Source organism: Kogia breviceps, chromosome 8 (genome assembly GCF_026419965.1).
Source record: "Kogia breviceps isolate mKogBre1 chromosome 8, mKogBre1 haplotype 1, whole genome shotgun sequence".
NCBI classification, from domain to species: domain Eukaryota; kingdom Metazoa; phylum Chordata; class Mammalia; order Artiodactyla; family Physeteridae; genus Kogia; species Kogia breviceps.
Genome location: NC_081317.1, coordinates 58,774,717 through 58,793,932, shown reverse-complemented (window position 1 = coordinate 58,793,932; position 19,216 = coordinate 58,774,717). Strand labels below are relative to the sequence as shown.

Sequence of the window (19,216 nt, the reverse complement as noted above, 5' to 3'; positions counted from 1 at the left end):
ATACTGCAAAGAATAAATTATTTATTTCATACTTAAAACGTGGTATCCTCAGAAAAGAGCATTTGGCTAGAGTCAGAGAAAGACTGTAATTCATTCTGTAGTGTAGCCTACGGTTGGCAAACTACAGTCCACAGGGAAATTCAGGCCACCACTTGTTTTCGTGTGACCCATGAGGTAAGAATGTTTTTTACAAATTTAAATGATTGAAAATGATAATGATCATAACAATAATAATCTGTGGCATATAAAAATCTTGGAATTTAAATTTCAGTGTCTATAAATAAAGCTTTATTTGAATACAGCTATGCCCATTCATTTACATATTTCTATGGCTGCTTTTGGGCTACAATGACAGAGCTGAGGACTTGTGACAGAGACCATATGGTCCATAAAGCTAAAAATATTTGCTATCTGGCCCTTAACAGTACAGAAGAATGTGCTGACCTATGGTCTGGAACATAAATTTGTTCAAAGAAAGGGTTTGAGCCATTTAAGGCTCAATTTAAGATGGAAGAATCTAAAATGAAAAATACGAAAGAAAATGTACATTTTCACACACAAGTACACACACACATTTATGTTTTTAGAAAAGAAAAAAATCTCTATTTTTAAAATCCAGAAATTAAAGTATCATCTATGTTTTTGTTTTGCAGAGCAAGAAAAAAAGCCATCCATCTTAACCTACCACCCTATGTATCTATAAACCTTTCTTAGTCTTCTCCCTTTTTTCTTCTTCAGCATTTATTCATGTCCAAATAGGATCTTGGTGACTGATACATTCTGGTGTCTGATGGTCACCTACAAGACTTTTGCACTACCCATCTAACGAAATAAAATAAAAGTCTATGGGAAGGGGCTTCCCTGGTGGCGCAGTGGTTGAGAATCCGCCTGCCGATGCAGGGGACACGGGTTCATGCCCCGGTCCGGGAAGATCCCACATGCCATGGAGCAGCTAGGCCCGTGAGCCATGGCTGCTGAGCCTGTGCGTCCGGAGCCTGTGCTCCGCAACGGGAGAGGCCACAACAGTGAGAGGCCCACGTACCGCAAAAAAAAAAAAAAAAAAAGCCTATGGGAGACAGAATCCAACTGCTAATTTATGGTAGCTATAGAAGATAAAAGATTAACAGATACATTTTTTAAAGGAAAGAAAAATCAAAACATAAAACAAATAAAAGAAAAAAGGTAAACTCTATAAATGATAGATGCTCTTTAATGTAAGGTAAACAGCATCTCATTGTTTAACAGGAAACCTTATTAATGCTGTAAATGCATGAATGACTATAAAGCAAGATTCGGTTTGGTTTATCCCTCAAAAAGGAAGGAAGCACCTTCTATTTGAGTCTTTTAAAAGACTCACATATTAGGGGGCCTTTTTCAATTACTATATCTCAAATCACAAAGTAATGTTTTGGGGAGAAAAATATAACTTGAAACTACAAAAATCAATACAAGGGTTGGGTTTTAACAGAGGTTTTCTGACAGAATCAGTTACCAGTGTAGCTCTGTAACAATACCAAGAGACTTTGGAAACATTAAAATGTGATAAATAATGCATGTTTTTTTGGTTGGGCAAATGGGAACTCTTCACTGAAGAAAAACAGGGCAAATGTCAATGAGACCAGATATAATGCAGATATCCAAATAGTTGGCAAGACTCCATGGTGTCCTCCATCACTGGAGTCTATAAGCTAAAGGTAACACAGCAGTTTCAGGTGGATTCAATCTGACCCGCAGGTATAATCTGTTTGGTATTTATCTTAAAACAATGCTTTAAAAATTTTGAATTAGTTGCCAATATTTTTTAAAATCATGAAATATCTCATAAAAATTGAGATTACATATTTTCTCTTCAAAAACTGCAGTATCTAATAATACCAGGCCTGTATGACTATTTCACTGTAGCTGAATAGTGCCACTCCCTTTAGATAAGATATGAGATTTTCAACGTAAAATAGTTCCTCCCTGGCCCCTTTCACTGATGCAAGACCAAGTAAGCCCCAAATGATGGATCTCAAAAAACAATCAGAAACTCAAGCGAGGCTAACTAAGTGACTTGCCAGTTAATCTAATTTTGGAAATAATTAGTACATTGGTTCCCAAACTTTGTGGCACACTAGAATCACCTTGGATCTTTCAAAAATATGGATACCTGGCTCTCACCCCCAGATATTCTGATTTAATTAATATGGGATGTGATCTGGACATTGAGATTTTTTAAAGCTCCCCGCATGGTTCTAATGTACAGCAAGTTCGGAAACTACTACATAAAATTTTCTGGTTCTATAATGTATAACAAAGACATATAAATTTATTTCTAGAAGAAAGTACAGAGAGTTCTCAAAGCTTACATAGCAAATGATGGAAAAGTGAAACTTGGGAAAGAGGGTAAAGGAGGTTTACTATATCTGGCATGTAATAAAACAAGCAATACATTTGTAATTTTTTTGTGTTGCCTGAATGGTTACTATGCAATAAAGTGACCAAAAATTACCATCATTGACACTAGAATAAAAGGCTTTCAAAATTTTCACTGAATTGTTCGAACTTGAAGAAATATAGGCAATAGTATTATAATACTACATTTAAGCAATATTATATCAATAATATCATGAGGTAAGTGGCACCATCAAAAAATTCCTTTACTAAATAAAAATATAATTTCTCAGTAATTATATATCATTCAACATATTACTAAGTGCCAGAGACTATTTAGGCACTAAGGATACAGTACTGAACAAATGAAGAAAACAAAACAAAGAATCTACACCCTCACAGAGGTTATATAGATCTAGAGTGGGAGGAGGGAGAGACAAATAAATAAACAAGTAAACTGAAAAGGAGAGCCAGAGAGTGGGGGATATGAGGAGTCAGCTGAGATTTGTAGTTTTAAACTGAGAAGTCTGGAAAGGAAACAATTGAGGAAAGACTTGAAAGTGGTGTTACATGACATATATAATTAATATACTAAAGGCAGTCAAATACATTAATAAAGATGGTAATTCTGGCATTGTAAAACTGATAAATCTGAAGGGTACATACCTCCATGTGGGATCTTTGGGTTCTCAGGGAGTCTTCCTGGATCAGTTATTGAGGCCCTCACTAAGGCAACCAGACAAAATATGGCAATGCCATAGAATACTTGGAAATAAACAAACAAATAAGTAAATAAATAAAATTAGTATTTACCCTTCAAAACATTTTTCAACAGCATATCTAAAGGATAAATGTATATTTTAATTAATACCATCAGGATAAATACTTTTCAAAAATAAGATGGAAAGATGATTAATTCACTTCATTCATCAAATAATACTGCCAAGAGGATTATCTAAAATGTACTAATTTTAACTAGTTATTTTGTATAATAACTGATAAACTTGTTATAAACCAGATTCTTTATTAACAGAAATTCCCTACTAATATTGGTATAAATGAATCCCTTTTAATTATTACATGTACTATATTTCACAGAATCAAAGCAGCATTTTTAAACCTATTCTACAGTTAAACTTTTTCGTTAACTCTAAGTGGCTAGCTTCAAAATTACATTGGGTTAGTGCTGTTCTATTGCTCTTTTCAATAGATCTTAAGACAGTTAATTTGAAAATAAAGAATCTAAAAATTTTTGTGTTTTAAAATGAATAACTAGAAAAAACAACAATAAAGGAAAATATATTCATTCATCATAATTCTACCTTTTAGATGAAAAAGAAATAGGCATTTTGTTGGGGGGATAAAGGCACTGCACCTGTAATAGGAAACTTAGTTCAAGTGCTAACTCCAGGACTGACTGCATGGTATTGGTCAGTTTTATCATTTGTAAAACAGATTATACTTCCCACAGCTATTATGAGATCAAAATGACATAATGTACATGAAAACTATAAATGCCATGTACATGTAAAACATATCACTTCAATCTTATTCTTTTAATCAAAAGCAAACCATCACCATTAAACTGTAAGAGAAAATAATTATCCAGAAGTTCAAAGTATTATCATAATCAAAATCATAATCAATAATTTTTATATCATGAAACTTTTTCTCAGTAATGTGTATCATAATCATTCTTAAAACTCCTTCCACATACGCAATAAGTATATAACAGAAACGTTAAAAATACACACAGACCTACATAAATAGCACTATTGTGACAGTCTTTTATTAAACAAAACGGTCTTTATCTTGTAGAGTTAGATATGAAGATATCACATTTATCTAACCCTGCAAAATATATAAAGGTCATTCTTTTTTAAAATGTCCATAATTTAGTAAATAACTTCATATTAATAGCACTTAACAATATTAAAAGGAAGGTTATTATAGTGGTATTTTACTCCAAAAACATTCACAATGAGAAAAATCTTTAATTATCCAAAGAAATAAATAAAGATCTAGAAACTTACTTATTATTAATATGCCTGGAATATGTCCTTCTTCATAGTGAGGAAAGAGGACAATTTTGGGAATTAAAACAAAGTTGTATAACCAGACAAAGACAATCAAACCCATACAGCACCAACCATGTGGGTCAACAACAAAGTGAATCCGGAGACCCATTTTGCAGTCCTATGACTGCCTGCCAACCCACAAGGAAAGATCAACCTAAGGAAAGGGAAAAAGAAAAAATTACTGATATAGGAAAAATTATTTGAATAAAACAAAACTACCTTTTTGGCAATTATAAAATGACACTTAAATATTCTTTCTTTCTTTCTTTTTTCTTTCTTTTCTTTCTTTCTCATATTTTTGACAAAATAGAACACTTTGGAAAACAAAAGGAAGTTCAGCCTATTAAAATTTCACCATAAGTTTCAAATAATTTAATTTCAATTTTCATATGAATTGCAATCATAGAGTATAAAGTGGCATTACCTTCTGAAGTTAAACACAAGTCTGCCCTTAACTCAGCAAGTCCATGTGTAAATTCAAGAGAAATGAGTGCATATATTCACCAAAAGATATGATTAAAACTACTAAAAAGTTTTGTACATAAGACTAACTGATGGTAATACAAGTCAAAAGAGTGCTCATCTTGTGGTGGGAGGGGTGTTTATTAACTGGGCAGGGAAATGGGGGAAACTCTGAGGAGCTAGAAATGTTCCATATGTTGACTTGTTACCTTACAGATATATACATATGTAAAAACTCACTGAGCTATATACACTTAGGATTTGTTCAATTTAATTTTAAGCCACAACAAAATGCTTAAAAATCATTTTGAAAAATTATAATAAAAAGTGAAAAGTAATTACAAATTGCCAAAAATACTTAAATTCATGGAATGAAGCCCAACTAATATTACTATCAATTCAAGAAGACTCCTGCTTAAATGGGGCTTTTTTCAGTTCAGTGTTAACAAAATGCTAATAGGCCTCACAATGAGAGGCTTAAAGTTAAGATACTTCTACATATGGTATTTAAAAAGTGACCTACAATATATACTTACTTTAGTAGCTATAACTTATAAACCTTAAATAATAAATTACTATATGAGGTCTAGGGGGCAACTTTTTAACATAAAATACAATGGAATAATACACTAGGACAATGTTTCTCAAACCTATAAGCAAACTGGAATCAGTTGAGGAGCTTTTAAAAATGCTTATTCCCAGGCCTCATTCCAGATGTACTAAATCATAATTCTTTACAGAGTAATGCTCAAAAACCTATAAAATGTTCTAAAATGCTCCCCAGGTGTCTCGATACAGCTGACTGGTATCCAGGAACCACTGATCCAGGAGCTTCACTAAGACTTCAATGTACAGCAATGAGCTGAACTCAGTTCAACAAATATGCATTGAGCTTCCACTATATACTAGTCACTTGCTAGACACGGTAGATACAATGATGAATACGACATGGTCTTTGCTTAAAGGAACTAACAGTCTAATTGGGAAAAGAGTCATAAAATGGGTTTAATATAATACATTCCAGGGATGTGGACAAGATCTTACTATAGGCACAGAAAGATGGGGACTGATTAAATCAGGGCAAGACCCCCTGCAGGGGAGTGAGCTGAGTTCAATCTTAAAAGAGTAAAAGTTATCCAAGCAAAGAAAAGTGACAACAATACTGCAAACAGAAGGAAGAGCAGGAGGTAGACAAGAGTCTACCAAAATTGTAGGAGGTATTACAAACTGCCATGATAAATCACAAACCTTTCAGTGGAGAGCAAGTGGTAAGAAATAAAGAGCTATACCATGATGGATATAAAGATGCCATTCTTAGGCACTGGAAAGCTACTAAAGCAGGCAGGTAACATGAGATTTATATTTTATTTTATTTTTATTATTATTTTTTTTTTTTTGCGGTACGCGGGCCTCTCACTGTTGTGGCCTCTCCCGTTGCGGAGCACAGGCTCCGGACGCGCAGGCCTAGCGGCCATGGCTCACGGGCTTAGTTGCTCCGCAGCATGTGGGATCTTCCCGGACCAGGGCACGAACCCGTGTCTCCTGCATCGGCAGGCGGATTCTCAACCACTGCGCCACCAGGGAAGCCCGAGATTTATATTTTAAATAAAGGATTAAAGCTCTGGTGTGGAGGATGAAATTAAAGACAAAGATCATTTAGGCTAAGAGAAGGCAAAAGCCAAAATTAGTTTTGGAGAGATCAACTGAAGAAACAGAATCAAACCAGTAAGCTTCTGGAGGATGACTCCCAGATTTCCAGCTTATATCCCAGACTACTTCATTCTAAGGATAATTTATCATCAGCTGGAAGAGCCTCAGGGTACTACCCTTTAGAGGCCTTGCCAATGTTCTTTAAAGTTACAAAGCTACCAGGACACAGAAAAAAAAAGATTAAGGATTAATTTTAAAAGAACACCCCTATCCTATTATCCCTAGAACCTGGAAACACTGGGACAGCAGAAAAAAAGACAAGAACTCAAACTCACCACCCAACTCTTTAAATCAGATATGGTCTCAGTTAGCACTTACGTATGAATTTTTAAATAGGAATAATGCCTAGGCCTTTAAAATAGTAAAAGTTGAACTTCATTACCTTTAAATTTAATAATTAAAAGACCGATCAGTATCATTAAAGTGAGGAAAGTCACAGAGGATTTAATTTTCTAGGTATGATTATTTTAAAAGCTAAATGAACTCAAATAAAAATGACAAGCTATCAACATACCTAAAAAGAGAAACATTAAAAAGAATGTTTACTTTTATAGTCTTGCCAACCATCAAGTGCTAAAAGAATGACAGAAGGCTCTGTCTCTCAACATGTCCAATATCATTAACTTCATGTACTTTCTTTCTTTAAATGTTTCAGTTCCATTCACGACTAAAAAAACAGACAATGAATTCTAGTAACTATACAGAACAGAGTAATTTCATCACTTATTTCTAAATGTATTAGTATTAGAAACAGAAAAGCATACAAGCCAGCAAAACAAGTAGCAAAATTATCAAACACTCATTTGTTTTTTTAAACTCTATTTTTATTCTCCTCTACCAGAGAATAACAAATTTTTCTTATCACTGCAAGAGTTCCTCACAAGAGAAACTATAAATGAAAAGTAAAGTTAAAAATGTGTCTGTTTTTCCTGGATATAAACATACACAGACAACAAGCTCTAAAACAACAAGTATCCCCAAGGAAAAGTGCGCTAAGGAGAGAAAAATAAAACAATGAACAAATAAGATGTTGAATACTTTTTAAAATACCTGAGTAGTGAAAATTAATCCACATAATTAGTGCCACATAATCCTTACAACTAGATTGTAGAAAAGAAAACAGTAGCCTTCCAAGAGCTCCAAATCAGATTACAACCAGAAACGTGTAACTGGTAAAGTTGCAGGATCACCCCACTCAAGTTATTATCTACCAGGTGTGGCTCAGGGCTGAACAGAAACTATTACACATTCTGAGCAACAACCAAACTGAACACAATGCTGCTACTCAGTCTTAAGGGTGGCATCTGTAAATACTTTCATCAGCTAGAGAATCCAACACATTAATCTGTATATTAAATGGTGAGCTCATAACTCTTTGATGTAACTAGTGGACACACTGGTATTTCAACATTTTTGAAGATTGATATCTGGTAACTATACCTGAGTGCTCTCACTTCATTAATGATGCAAATTACTACAGCATGACTTTTTTTTTTTTAAGAAATTATAACTCAACTCTAATAAACTAGACTAGTAAATATTCACAATGTTCAAACTACTCTGGCAGGAAACCACCTTTCCCTTTTTTGCCTTTTCAGGCAACAAAATTTCACCACATATTTTCCTCAGGAAGAATACTGAAGTCACTATGAAAAGAAAGTGACAGAAAACTATTATATGACAGAAAACTATAACACCAGAATGCAGATTTTAAAAAATGATAAAAGTGAGCCAAAATAATTTACAAGAAATGGAGCCAAATGAATATCTCTAAACTTGCAGTTTTATATGACTCGCCACCTCAGCCAGTGGTCTTATTATTGTTCCATGAATATGAAAAATATATTCCCTCTCTCATTCCTTCTGTCCAAAATGTCTCTACCATTTTGTCTACTCTATTTAAATTCAACTCATACTTCAAGGTCAATTTGAATCTCACTCGCCATATGAAATTTTTCCTGGCACCTTAGTTCACAGTGATTTCTCCTTCTCTTCAAAATTCTAAATAAAAAGCAAAACTAGTAGAAGAATATAGCAAGTGGTTTTATAATCTTAGAATGAGGAAGATCTTCAACAAGACCCATAAGCCACCTTTGACCACATAAAGATTAAAATTTCTGAAGCTCAAAACACACCAGAAACAAAATTAAAAGACAAAGCATCCCTGGAAGAAAAGAATATACCATATGACTAGTAAGAGTCATACAAAGTAAATACACAGAGAGGCAATTCACAAAAGAAAAAAAAAATCCAGTGGTTAATCATTACTGATTAGGAAAATGTGAAATCACTAGGTATATTTTTTACCCTTCGTACTGACAAAATTCTAGAAACACAGGTGACACCCAATGTTGAAAGGCAACAGAGAAAAGCACAATCTCATCCATTGCTGACATGCATGTAAACTGATAAAATCATCTTTGGAGGGCAATCTGGCAGTGTCTATTAAAATGTCAAACTTTTTGACCCAGCAGTTTTATTTCTAGTAATATCTACAAAAGTATTCATTAGAGTGAACAGGTATATACACATACAAGGATGTTCTATATAGCACTATTTGTAATCACAAAAATATGGCACAACCTAAATGCCCATGTACAGGGAAGGGAATGGTCATATACTATAAATTATAATACATCCATAGTGTAGACTATTTCCAAGCTACTGCAATTTTTAAAGAAGAAAAAAACGAAGTAGATCTAGATTTGCATATGGCTACCCACGCATAGTGTTGAGTGAAAAGAGGCAAATTATATAGGCAAAATCTATGGTGTGGGGAAACCTAAAAGTAGCTTCCTGGAGGGAGGGGAGGATAAAAACCAACTAGGAAAAAGCATAAGGGAACTTTCTGGGGTGCTGATAAAGATCTCTATCTTAACACGAGTCTGAGATACACAGGTGATACATTTGTTGAAAGGGCAATACACTTAAGATTGGTGCATTTCATGGTATGTAAATTCACCTTTAAAAAAACGCTTTAAACGAATAATGAACTCCAGTTAACCATACGGATGCTGTATTATTGGGGAGAGGGGGAAGGAAGGATACTGATGTCTGCAATTTACTTTCAAATGGATCCCCCCAACAAGTGGACTGATGTGTGGACAGAGAGATGGATGAGTATGTGATGTAGTTCAGTAAAATATTAGTTGTACAATCTAGGTGATGGGTATTCAGATGTACATTGTATAACATGATTCTTTTTTTGTTAGAAAAAAAATATGTATAAGTAATTTCTGTATGGGTGGAAGGAAACACATCTACCAAACTGTTAACAGTGGTTACCACTGGGCTGAGGAAGGAAAGAGTAGTGAGAAAGAATGCTATCACATTTTATATATATATTTATGTGTTCATGTAAGTTTATTAATAGACATATGCACTTTTAAGTTCTTCTCGACCAACTGAAAAATAAAGATAGCCAATGAGCTGTGATTCTACATTACAACCTCACAAACAAAATTTTTACTTTTAGTCTCTCTTTATCACTATGTATTATCCTTACATGAAATGCTTTTAAAATTAATATCTTTAATAATGCAGCACAGAAGCATCAGCTGTAAAGCCATATAAGACTTATAATTCAGAGGCTTCCCTGGTGGCACAGTGGTTGAGAGTCCGCCTGCCGAGGCAGGGGACACAGGTTCGTGCCCCGTTCTGGGAAAACCCCACATGCCACAGAGAGGCTGGGCCCGTGAGCCATGGCCGCTGAGCCTGCGCTTTCGGAGCCTGTGCTCCGCAACAGGAGAGGCCACAACAGTGAGAGGCCCGCGTACCGAAGGAAAAAAAAAAAACTTATAATTCAGGAAGATGTTTCTGAAACTTGTATTATTTACAGATGTTTTTCTCTATGGAAAAAATCCTTATTTAAGAAAATGTGTAGTTAAAATTTAATATGAAAAATTTTATATAAACATAAAGTAACTATTATTTTTTTTGCAAATGAAAGATTGTTAAATTCATCTAAATATTTTAAGGATACTACGCCACACAATTCAGAAACATATTCCCAGTAAACTTAAATGCACTTACCACCTGCAAATTCACTGAGATGTGTTGTAATTTTTCTGGTACTTGCATTTAGAGGTTTTATTTTGATTCATTCTTTTTTTTTTAATTGCATCCCAACAAATGGATCTCTCCTCATGAGCAGTTCTCCGTGCGAATCTATTAATGGTTTAACAAATAATATCTCACAACAAAGATAAAAACTGTAAGCAACTGAATATTCTAACCATAAAAATGTCAATTACAAAAAATCATTTAAATTTAGAAATAAAATGATTCAACTCCACTTAATTCTATGCTTTCATGTCTAATCCAGCCAGCCCCCCAAAATATTTATTTGATTACCGTTATACACGAACGTTCTCTCTTTTGAAACCACTCAGTTCCCATAAAATCAAATTAGTATTAAATGTCCAGCATTTGGACTTCATCAAACTTACCACAAATCACAAAATGACAATAAATTCTGAGGTCACTGATGTGAAAAAATCCAATGTAATATCTATCAAGATATTAGGCCTGGACTATCTAATCACAATTGATAAACATAAAATAAAGAGTTTAAAATAGAAGTACATATTAGTTTAAATGTTTTAAGGAAAAAAGTTATCCTCCTATAATGAAACCATTAAGAGAATCAACCATTAAAGTTAGTTTCTACAGTTCAGGCTTAAACAATAATACTGTAAAGAGTTCTAGAAAACATATACTGATTCAGTATCTCACTAATTCAATCACTATCTATATTACTACGCCTTGGCACTGTTATAGATAAAAAAGAGACCATCCCTATTCTCAACAGAGACAAACTAGTAAACAGACATGATCAATACCAAGTAAGACAAAGTAAGACAGAGGGCAAGGGGGCAATAATGCATCTCATACAGGAAGGGTATTGGTTCATGGAACTTTTCAGTTATGTAAATATTTGTGTGTATGAGGTTGCAATAAAAAATTTATTTCTTTTGGTAAGTTACCATCAGGAAAAGATTTCTGGAGAGAGTAAAACCTGTGGATGAAGAATGGAGGCTCTTCTAAACAAGAGAGCAGAGTACACAAAGGTATAAGGGCACACAAAGAAAATCTAAGTAAACTGAAATGACTAGAGTCATTGCATATAGAAGAATGGGATAAAATGTGTTTAACCTTTCGACCACAAGCATCTTTAAGAAATATAGTTCAGGACATCTGGTAATATATACACAGAAATATATGAGATATGTGAGTATATATTTCACATATATAAAATATATAACTGAAAAAGTTTAATGAAGTGATATTCACCCTATGTGTGACGTGCTCTGATACTGTACTATTTTGTTATATTTCACTTTAATAAAAATATATAATGCTGGTCACAGCCTACTAGACTGATTTCATGACCTACAAGAAGAGAGTGATCTAAGAATAAAAAACACTGTTAAACCATGCCAATGAGTTTGGACTTCACCCTGAAGATAGTATTTGGAAAGTACTGAAGGATTAAAGGCAGAAGAATGCCATGATGAAATGTGCATTTTGGAAAGAAGAGCAACACTTTGAAGAATGAACTTGGGTGGATGGATAAAGCTCCAAGACTGACTACATGGAATAAGCTAGGCTTACTGGTTATTCAGGTGAGAAATGAGGGTACATGGTAAGTACCCCCAAAGCAGTAACTTCTAAAGGAAGTGGGGAGGGGAGGGGGGTGAAGAAGGAACACTTAAGACAGGAGGTATGCTGGAAAAGGGCAGAATAAGAACTTAATGAGTAAAACTGATAGGACATGGTAATCAATTATGCAAAGGGCAGATGCTAGGATGACTCCCAAGTTTTTGGCTTAGGGTCTAGGTGAATGGTGGTACCATTCTCCAAGAAAGGAAATAAAGGACAAGTTGTGAGTTTGTTATGCATACTGCTTATTACCATAGCAATAGGAATCTATTACATACTGAGGATGTGGGAAAAAACATCAAAATCATTATCATTACATTTCCATTCCCCTTACAGACTTTTTTTTTAAACTGTACTTTCTCCCACGGTCACTTTTTCTATGGTCCATGATTGTTAGTTTGTGAAATATAACTTGTTTATACTCTAACTTTCTAAGCTAATTTAAAGTGGTCTCTTTGGCTGCACATTTGCTTCTTAGAGACAAAATACAGAATGATTTAGTAAAGGAGCTGCTACTCTAGTGGCAATGAATGAATTCATCTTCTTCTAGAAAAGATCTCAAGCAGAATTAAGTGTGGTACAATGAAGTGCTCTGAAACATGGCCAAAGTCAGTAATGCTGCTAAGGCTATGACTCTAGGGTGGCTTCTTACTGTTGCAGGAAAACAGTAGTTTCCATCAGTAACATTAGGTAACAGCAGAAGTCAACCATCCATGAGTCAAACCCTAGTCACTCACTGGCTTAAAATCAAAGAAAAAATCCTACTTTACATTTACAGTTATCAGAACTACAGCACAGCCATAGCATCCAAAATGAGATGAACATTTTATCTAGTTCAGCATCACCATCACTGTGGAATCAAATCTCACCCATGTGATATAAAAGCAATTCTAGTCTTAAAAACCCAAGAAATTTTGTGATAACAAAGAATATCTCAAAGTTCTATAACTACAAAATGTTAAGTATTTTTAACATTGCTACATCTGAGACTGCAATCAACAATTTACAGGGCAAACCAAAAAAAAATCCCCCCCCAGGGTCAAAACAAAATGGTTAATATACAAATATATAAAATTTTAAAATACATAAAAGTTAAACCTTATAACTGCAGCTTAAAATGAATCCTACATATTTATACAGCTATTTAATTTCTGATTTTATCAACTCTGAAAAATTGGTCAAGTAATTCTACTTAAAATATCAGGATATAGCTGTCTTTAATAATTAGCCAAAGAGGTAATCCAATTTTTAAAACATCAGAGGTATTCAGTTTATTTCAATAGAGTAGGAAATTAATCTTATACAGACACGTAAGAGAGCCACATTCAAATTATGAAACAGCCTCTTATTAGCCTCTCCAAACTTCAGTTTCTTTTCAAGCTTCGGTTTAACCATCTCTAAAATGGTAATAAAAATATCAACACACAAGGTGGTTGTCATACTTAAAAGAGAAATTGCCTGGCAAATGATAAACACCTCTAACAATGGCAACTTTGAAGGGGCGTTTGTGAGGGGTGGAGGACAGGGGGTACTAAAGATGAGTGTACATCTAGTCTTACAAACTCCAGGATGAAACAGTGTTTCTGAGTCACCATCATTAAATACAATTTAACTATACCCAGCTGCCTACCTTCTCTAACACTGAAGTCTGAGAACTACTTGTCAGAGATGAGAAACCTCAGATAGTACAGTACACAGCCTTTTCCCTCACATCACACTATAAGCATGTAGGGAGGCTGTATTTCCACAAGGCTGGCATGAGGTCTCTTCAAGCAGAAAACCAAAAATAGAGATCTTATCTAAAATGGAGTGACTGAACTAAAGCCTGTAAACTAAATCTCTTTCAGGTAAAAGTGGAAGGACTGGGAAATTAAGCAATGAAGCATGGCAGAAAATCAGGATGTGATTTCAAAAGCTAAGGAAGAATGCAGAATTAAAGTAGGGAATTCTGACCCAATTGCTGAGTTCTCCAGGAAGACTCTATTAAAATGTGGGTAGACAAAGTGTCAAAGCATATCAAACCTATACCATCAATGGTTTCAAGAATCCACTTCCTAGAACAAGTCTTTAAATCACTATGTTCTGGGCAGAACTGAACATAAGCTGTTGCTCTTCTGTGTATCCGCCTCGTGAGTGAAAAAAATGTAAATTAATACCTTTATTAAAAGTATTGCACTACAACGACACACTTCTTCAGAATCTCCCAACAAAAAGCAAAAATAACTGGGAAAGTGTGTGATGATATGAATTAAAGACTACCAAATACTGTTTCAATCAGTACAAAATGTCTAGGCAGGACTCTTCATTTAGGAAGGTATGGGTGTGGGAAAAAGGACAGGACAGGCAAGGGAAGAACCGGAGTTAAATGCAGGGTAGGAACAGAAGGCACAGGTAACCTTTGCTCCAAAAACAGCACAAGGAAAAAACTTCAGCTACAGTAAAAATCAGAAATTAGGCTCTGGCATTTCCTGGGTGTGAATCAGACATGTTCTTCCAGGAGGAAAGGCAAGCCAGCTACTTACCCCTATCTAGTACCCACTGCACCAACAACAGATTGAAAAAAACAAAAAAACAAAAGGCTAAATTAGATATACTTCACACCAGGCTTTACCAGAGCAGGCATGATTTAAAACCAATAACACTAAAAGAAAAAAATCTCTCCTTGCTTGCTGAAGGTGAAAATCCTGCAGCAGGTAAAAAAGTTATTCATTCCATAATTACAGATAAAAGGCTTAAAATCAGAAGCCTGGTTGAGATCACAGTGGAGCACATTAAGTTAAAATTGAATGAATCAGTAAGTAGTAAAATACTAATTTTTACCTAACTTGCCCTTTTGTGGAAGTGGCAGCAACAGATAGATGAAGAGAGCAGAAACTTATTCAGTCTGTTAAATGGATCAAGTCAATCTACCTGAGAGGAAAAGCACAGGGAAAGAGGAGGCCTAAAAGGCAGAAGATAAACTTTGAAAACACATATTTTTCCCACGGTACATCAAAAGAGGGAAATAAGTAAATAATCTACCATCACTTTAAGATATTTGGGGGAAGGTAGCTACCATGGAGAGCAGTGCTATTTCATGTCTATTAAGATATGCTTCTTAAACTAGGCTAACTCAATTTACCAAATATTCTTAACCAAAAAAATCACTACTCTGAGAGTGGCATGGACATATATACACTACCAAATGTAAAACAGATAGCTAGTGGGAAGCGGCCGCATAGCACAGGGAGATCAGCTCAGTGCTTTGTGACCACCTAGAGGGGTGGAATAGGGAGGGTGGGAGGGAGACGCAAGAGGGAGGAGATATGGGGACATATGTGTAGCTGACTTCACTTTGTTATAAATTAGAAACTAACACACCATTGTAAAGCAATTATACTCCAATAAAGAAAAAAAAAATCACTACTCTGATAATAAGCAAGACTGGTGTTTTTCCATTTTTCTTCATGTCATTCACCTATATTTTTTACTGATTCAAATCAAAACATTTTCAACTTTAATAAGAGGTATTAATTCATTGATTATTCTACTACATGCTACGATGCCGTTTATATTTAGTGCATTTCAAAAGTTGAAACTGAGCCCTAATGTTTTACTGAAGTAATGATTTATGATTTCTGATATGATTTATGACCCGCTCACAACTACCTTGATTTTTTTTTCCTCTTGTACTTTTATAGACTGCTATATTGCAATGTCTTCATTCCTTAATATAAAAGTAAAACTGAGCTTAAGGAACAACTTCCTGGTAATAAAAATACCTTTTCCTCCACCTTCCATGTTGTGCCTGGTAGTATTGATAATGCCACTATGTAGCCTTCTACACTGAAAAAGATTTATTGACTCACATTCAATCACAATTCCTGAAAAAAAAGCTCCATGGAGACATTAATAGACTTCTAAATTCATTTCTTCACTAATACACGACATTATTTTATCCATGTGCTTTTCCACACGTTCTGAATCAGTCTCTATGAATTAGAGAAATCAGGCAGTGAGTAAATAAGAAGTAAAAAATTTTATGGTTCACTGGTTACTTCTTTAGAACATATCTGTTAAGCTGATGGTTACATGTTTGCATTTTTAAATGCTTAAATTTCTTTTTATTAAGTAAAACACCCCAGAGATAGGCAGTGTGACACCGTTTTATTTAAAATATGCTCTAGTTCATTTATTCCAACTACGGCTTCGAAAGTACATTAAATTTAACAGAAGTCACAACAGTTTGAAGGGACTTAATATAATCCTATTGTTTTACCTCCGAAATGAGGAATTCTGGAATAGTACTACACCAAATATTATTCTAAAAGTATGGAATTATACATTTTTTGGTTATATTTTGATATAATTTTACTAATACTTCTTCAGGTAAATGTTTTAAAAGTAACTTTAACATGTTAAAAGTTCTTAAATTATTTACAAACTTAGCATATACCAAGTAAGGATGGGAAAGCTAAAATAAGCCTTAAAGAATTTATCCTGACTTCCTGGTTGTATAGATGAAAAATGGCATGGGTCACTAACCTACCCATGACCCCACAGCTAAATTGTGACAGCAATGGAACTAAAATCTAGTTTTTCTTTCCAGGACACCAAATCATTTGGTTCCTTCTTTCCAACTGATTTCTCATCTCTTCAAAACCCTTTTTTGAAATGTGACAACTTAGCACACCTACGGCAAAATAAAGCATCTCTCTGGATTTTATCTTTAAAATAAATAAAATCTAAAGAGTTGGAAGGATTTAACAAGCTATTACACCAAAAGCCTTTTAGTCCAGGAATGGCATATACTAAGCAATCATCAGATGATAATTATTATTACTTTTTACTACAAGGAAGGCAGTGAATTTTTTAAAGTACACATATTAGGCCTTGGATCCATTTGACAAATATTTTTAAGCTGCGTGCTTAATTATCGTTAGTCGTCATGATTTTTCACTGTAACTTTACACTATGATTTATGACCCGCTCACAACTACCTTGATTTTTTTTTCCTCTTGTACTTTTATAGACTGTTATATTGCAATATTTTCAAGTAATAAACTGGTCAGGTTCTCTTAGCCCTAGAGATACAGACATCCTCCACTGACTCACAAGGGATCTTAAAATACGCCCCAAATACAGCTTGAGAAAGACCACAACTTTAAATGGACTCTCCAGTTAAAATCTAGCGGTCTATTACAGTGAATGGTAACAAGTGCAAACTGCTGCCATCCATAAGCCATTTTCTTAAAACCACACTTGAATCTGGGGGAGGGAGGCAGAAGGTCAGTAAAGGAGCAAACTATTTCTCCTCCTGTAAGCCTTCTGAAGCCTCACCCAGCGATCTGGAAATGAATGAAAGGCTGTGATGGCAAGGATAAATCCCAGATCCCTACGCAGGTCTCCGGGCGCGGGTACAGAGAGGGAAACTACAGTTCACACGAGAGAAGCTCAGGGCACAGGTTTTTTTAAAAATTAAACACACACACACACACACACACACACACACACGAAAAACTACCCCAAATCATCTTGAATGGAGCACGAACCCACCCACCACCAGTTATAGGAGGGGCAGTTGGCGGGCGGCTGCAGCTCTGGCTGAAGATGCTGGGAGAAAGGCCAGGCCCCAGGCGGGCAGGGCACGCAGAAGACCCGGGGTTCTGAGCGGGAGCGAGGGCAGGTGCGGGCAGGGAACAGGAGCGCAGCCAGGGGCGGGCGGCCGGGCGCCGGGCTGCAGGGGCCGGGGGCGGCCGTGGCGTTCTCGCGCCTGCACACACTCACCGGCGCCGGGGGCTCGCCTCTCCCCGCCGCTGTTCTCGCGGCCGCCGACGGCTCTTCCCCCTCCACCTCCGCTTCTTCCCCCTCCGCCTCCTCCTCCTCCTCTTCTAGTCCCGCCGCCACCGCCCAAGCCGGGCTTCGCTCCCCTTCCGCTTCCGGGAGCCAGAGCGCCGGGGCCGGCGGGTTAGGTGTGCGCCGCCCGCGCGGTGGAGTGACCAGCTGCCTCCGCCGCCGCCGCCGCCGCCGCCGCGGTCCCAGCTGGGCGCCCGGGAGCCGCGATGGGAGCCGCTGAGGGCCTAAACACCAGAAATCGCGCCTCGAGCGCACGAAGACGCGCCGCAGCAGCGTGCCCTGTCGGACAGCCATCACCCGAACACCCGTACCTGACGCACCTCGGCGCCGCCGCCTTCCCCGGCTGCCACCTTCCCAGCTCTGCCCACGCTCTCCTCCTTCCACACCATTGTCCCTGCTCTCCTGAGTGACTAGAGAAGGGCCCTTCTGTAAGGATCGCATTTATCCTCCTTCCGTACTTCGGGAGAGATGCCCCACGGGCCTCTCTACCCCTAACGCGCTCTGGATGTCCTCTGGTACCTTGCTTCAAATTGCAGTCCCCAGCATCAGCATCCTCTGGGAACTTGTTAGAAATGCACCATTTCAGGCCTGCTGAATCAGTATCTGTATTTTAACAAGATCTACAAATGATTCCTACACGTGCACCTTAAAGTTTGAAAAGCACTGGCCTCTAGTGAATGGTCGTTCCCACTTCAAGACCCACAGTTGCCCAAGGCATCCATGATTTTTTCCTATTCCTGTTGGCAACCAAAATTCATACTGAAACAAGCTTTACTTAGTGTTTCAGATGCCATCCAAAAGTTGCTGGCTTTCCCATCCCTGCAACCTAGGAAAAATAAATTGACTCTACACTGCAAATAATCCACCTCCCAATATCAATTCGTATCTTCATCAAACATCAGAGATATGCTAAAACCTTCCCTCTCCCCACTCACCTCAGCTGAACAGTACTTTGGGAAAGTTAAAATGTTTGCAGTAACCTGCAACTAGAGCTTTGTGACTGCATGCCATGGGAGGAATAATGTGGGAACGGAAGAAATATTACCTGCTACATAAAATCTGAACTCTTTATAGAATGGCATGGAAAGCCGTTCTCC

General features: G+C 36.4%; 1 protein-coding gene across 3 annotated transcripts in view; it reads right to left on the bottom strand.

Annotated features, from left to right (window-relative positions):
• The window catches only part of ZDHHC21 (zinc finger DHHC-type palmitoyltransferase 21), a 62,083-nt gene extending 43,809 nt beyond the window's left edge, over positions 1-18,274 (bottom strand). The window contains exons 1-4 of one of the 3 annotated variants that reach the window (XR_009336856.2): positions 18,051-18,273; positions 10,656-10,790; positions 4,407-4,605; positions 3,040-3,138 (exon numbers count right to left, since the gene is read on the bottom strand). Coding sequence is in view for 2 of the 3 variants with exons in the window: in XM_059071088.2 (XP_058927071.1) it covers positions 3,040-3,138; positions 4,407-4,560 (253 nt within the window). In the remaining variant the exon portion in view is untranslated. Of the gene's footprint in view, positions 1-3,039; positions 3,139-4,406; positions 4,606-10,655; positions 10,791-18,050 lie in introns of those variants that run through there. The other 2 variants (XM_059071088.2, XM_067041481.1) reach the window with 2 other exon arrangements.
• Positions 18,275-19,216: the final 942 nt, after the last annotated feature.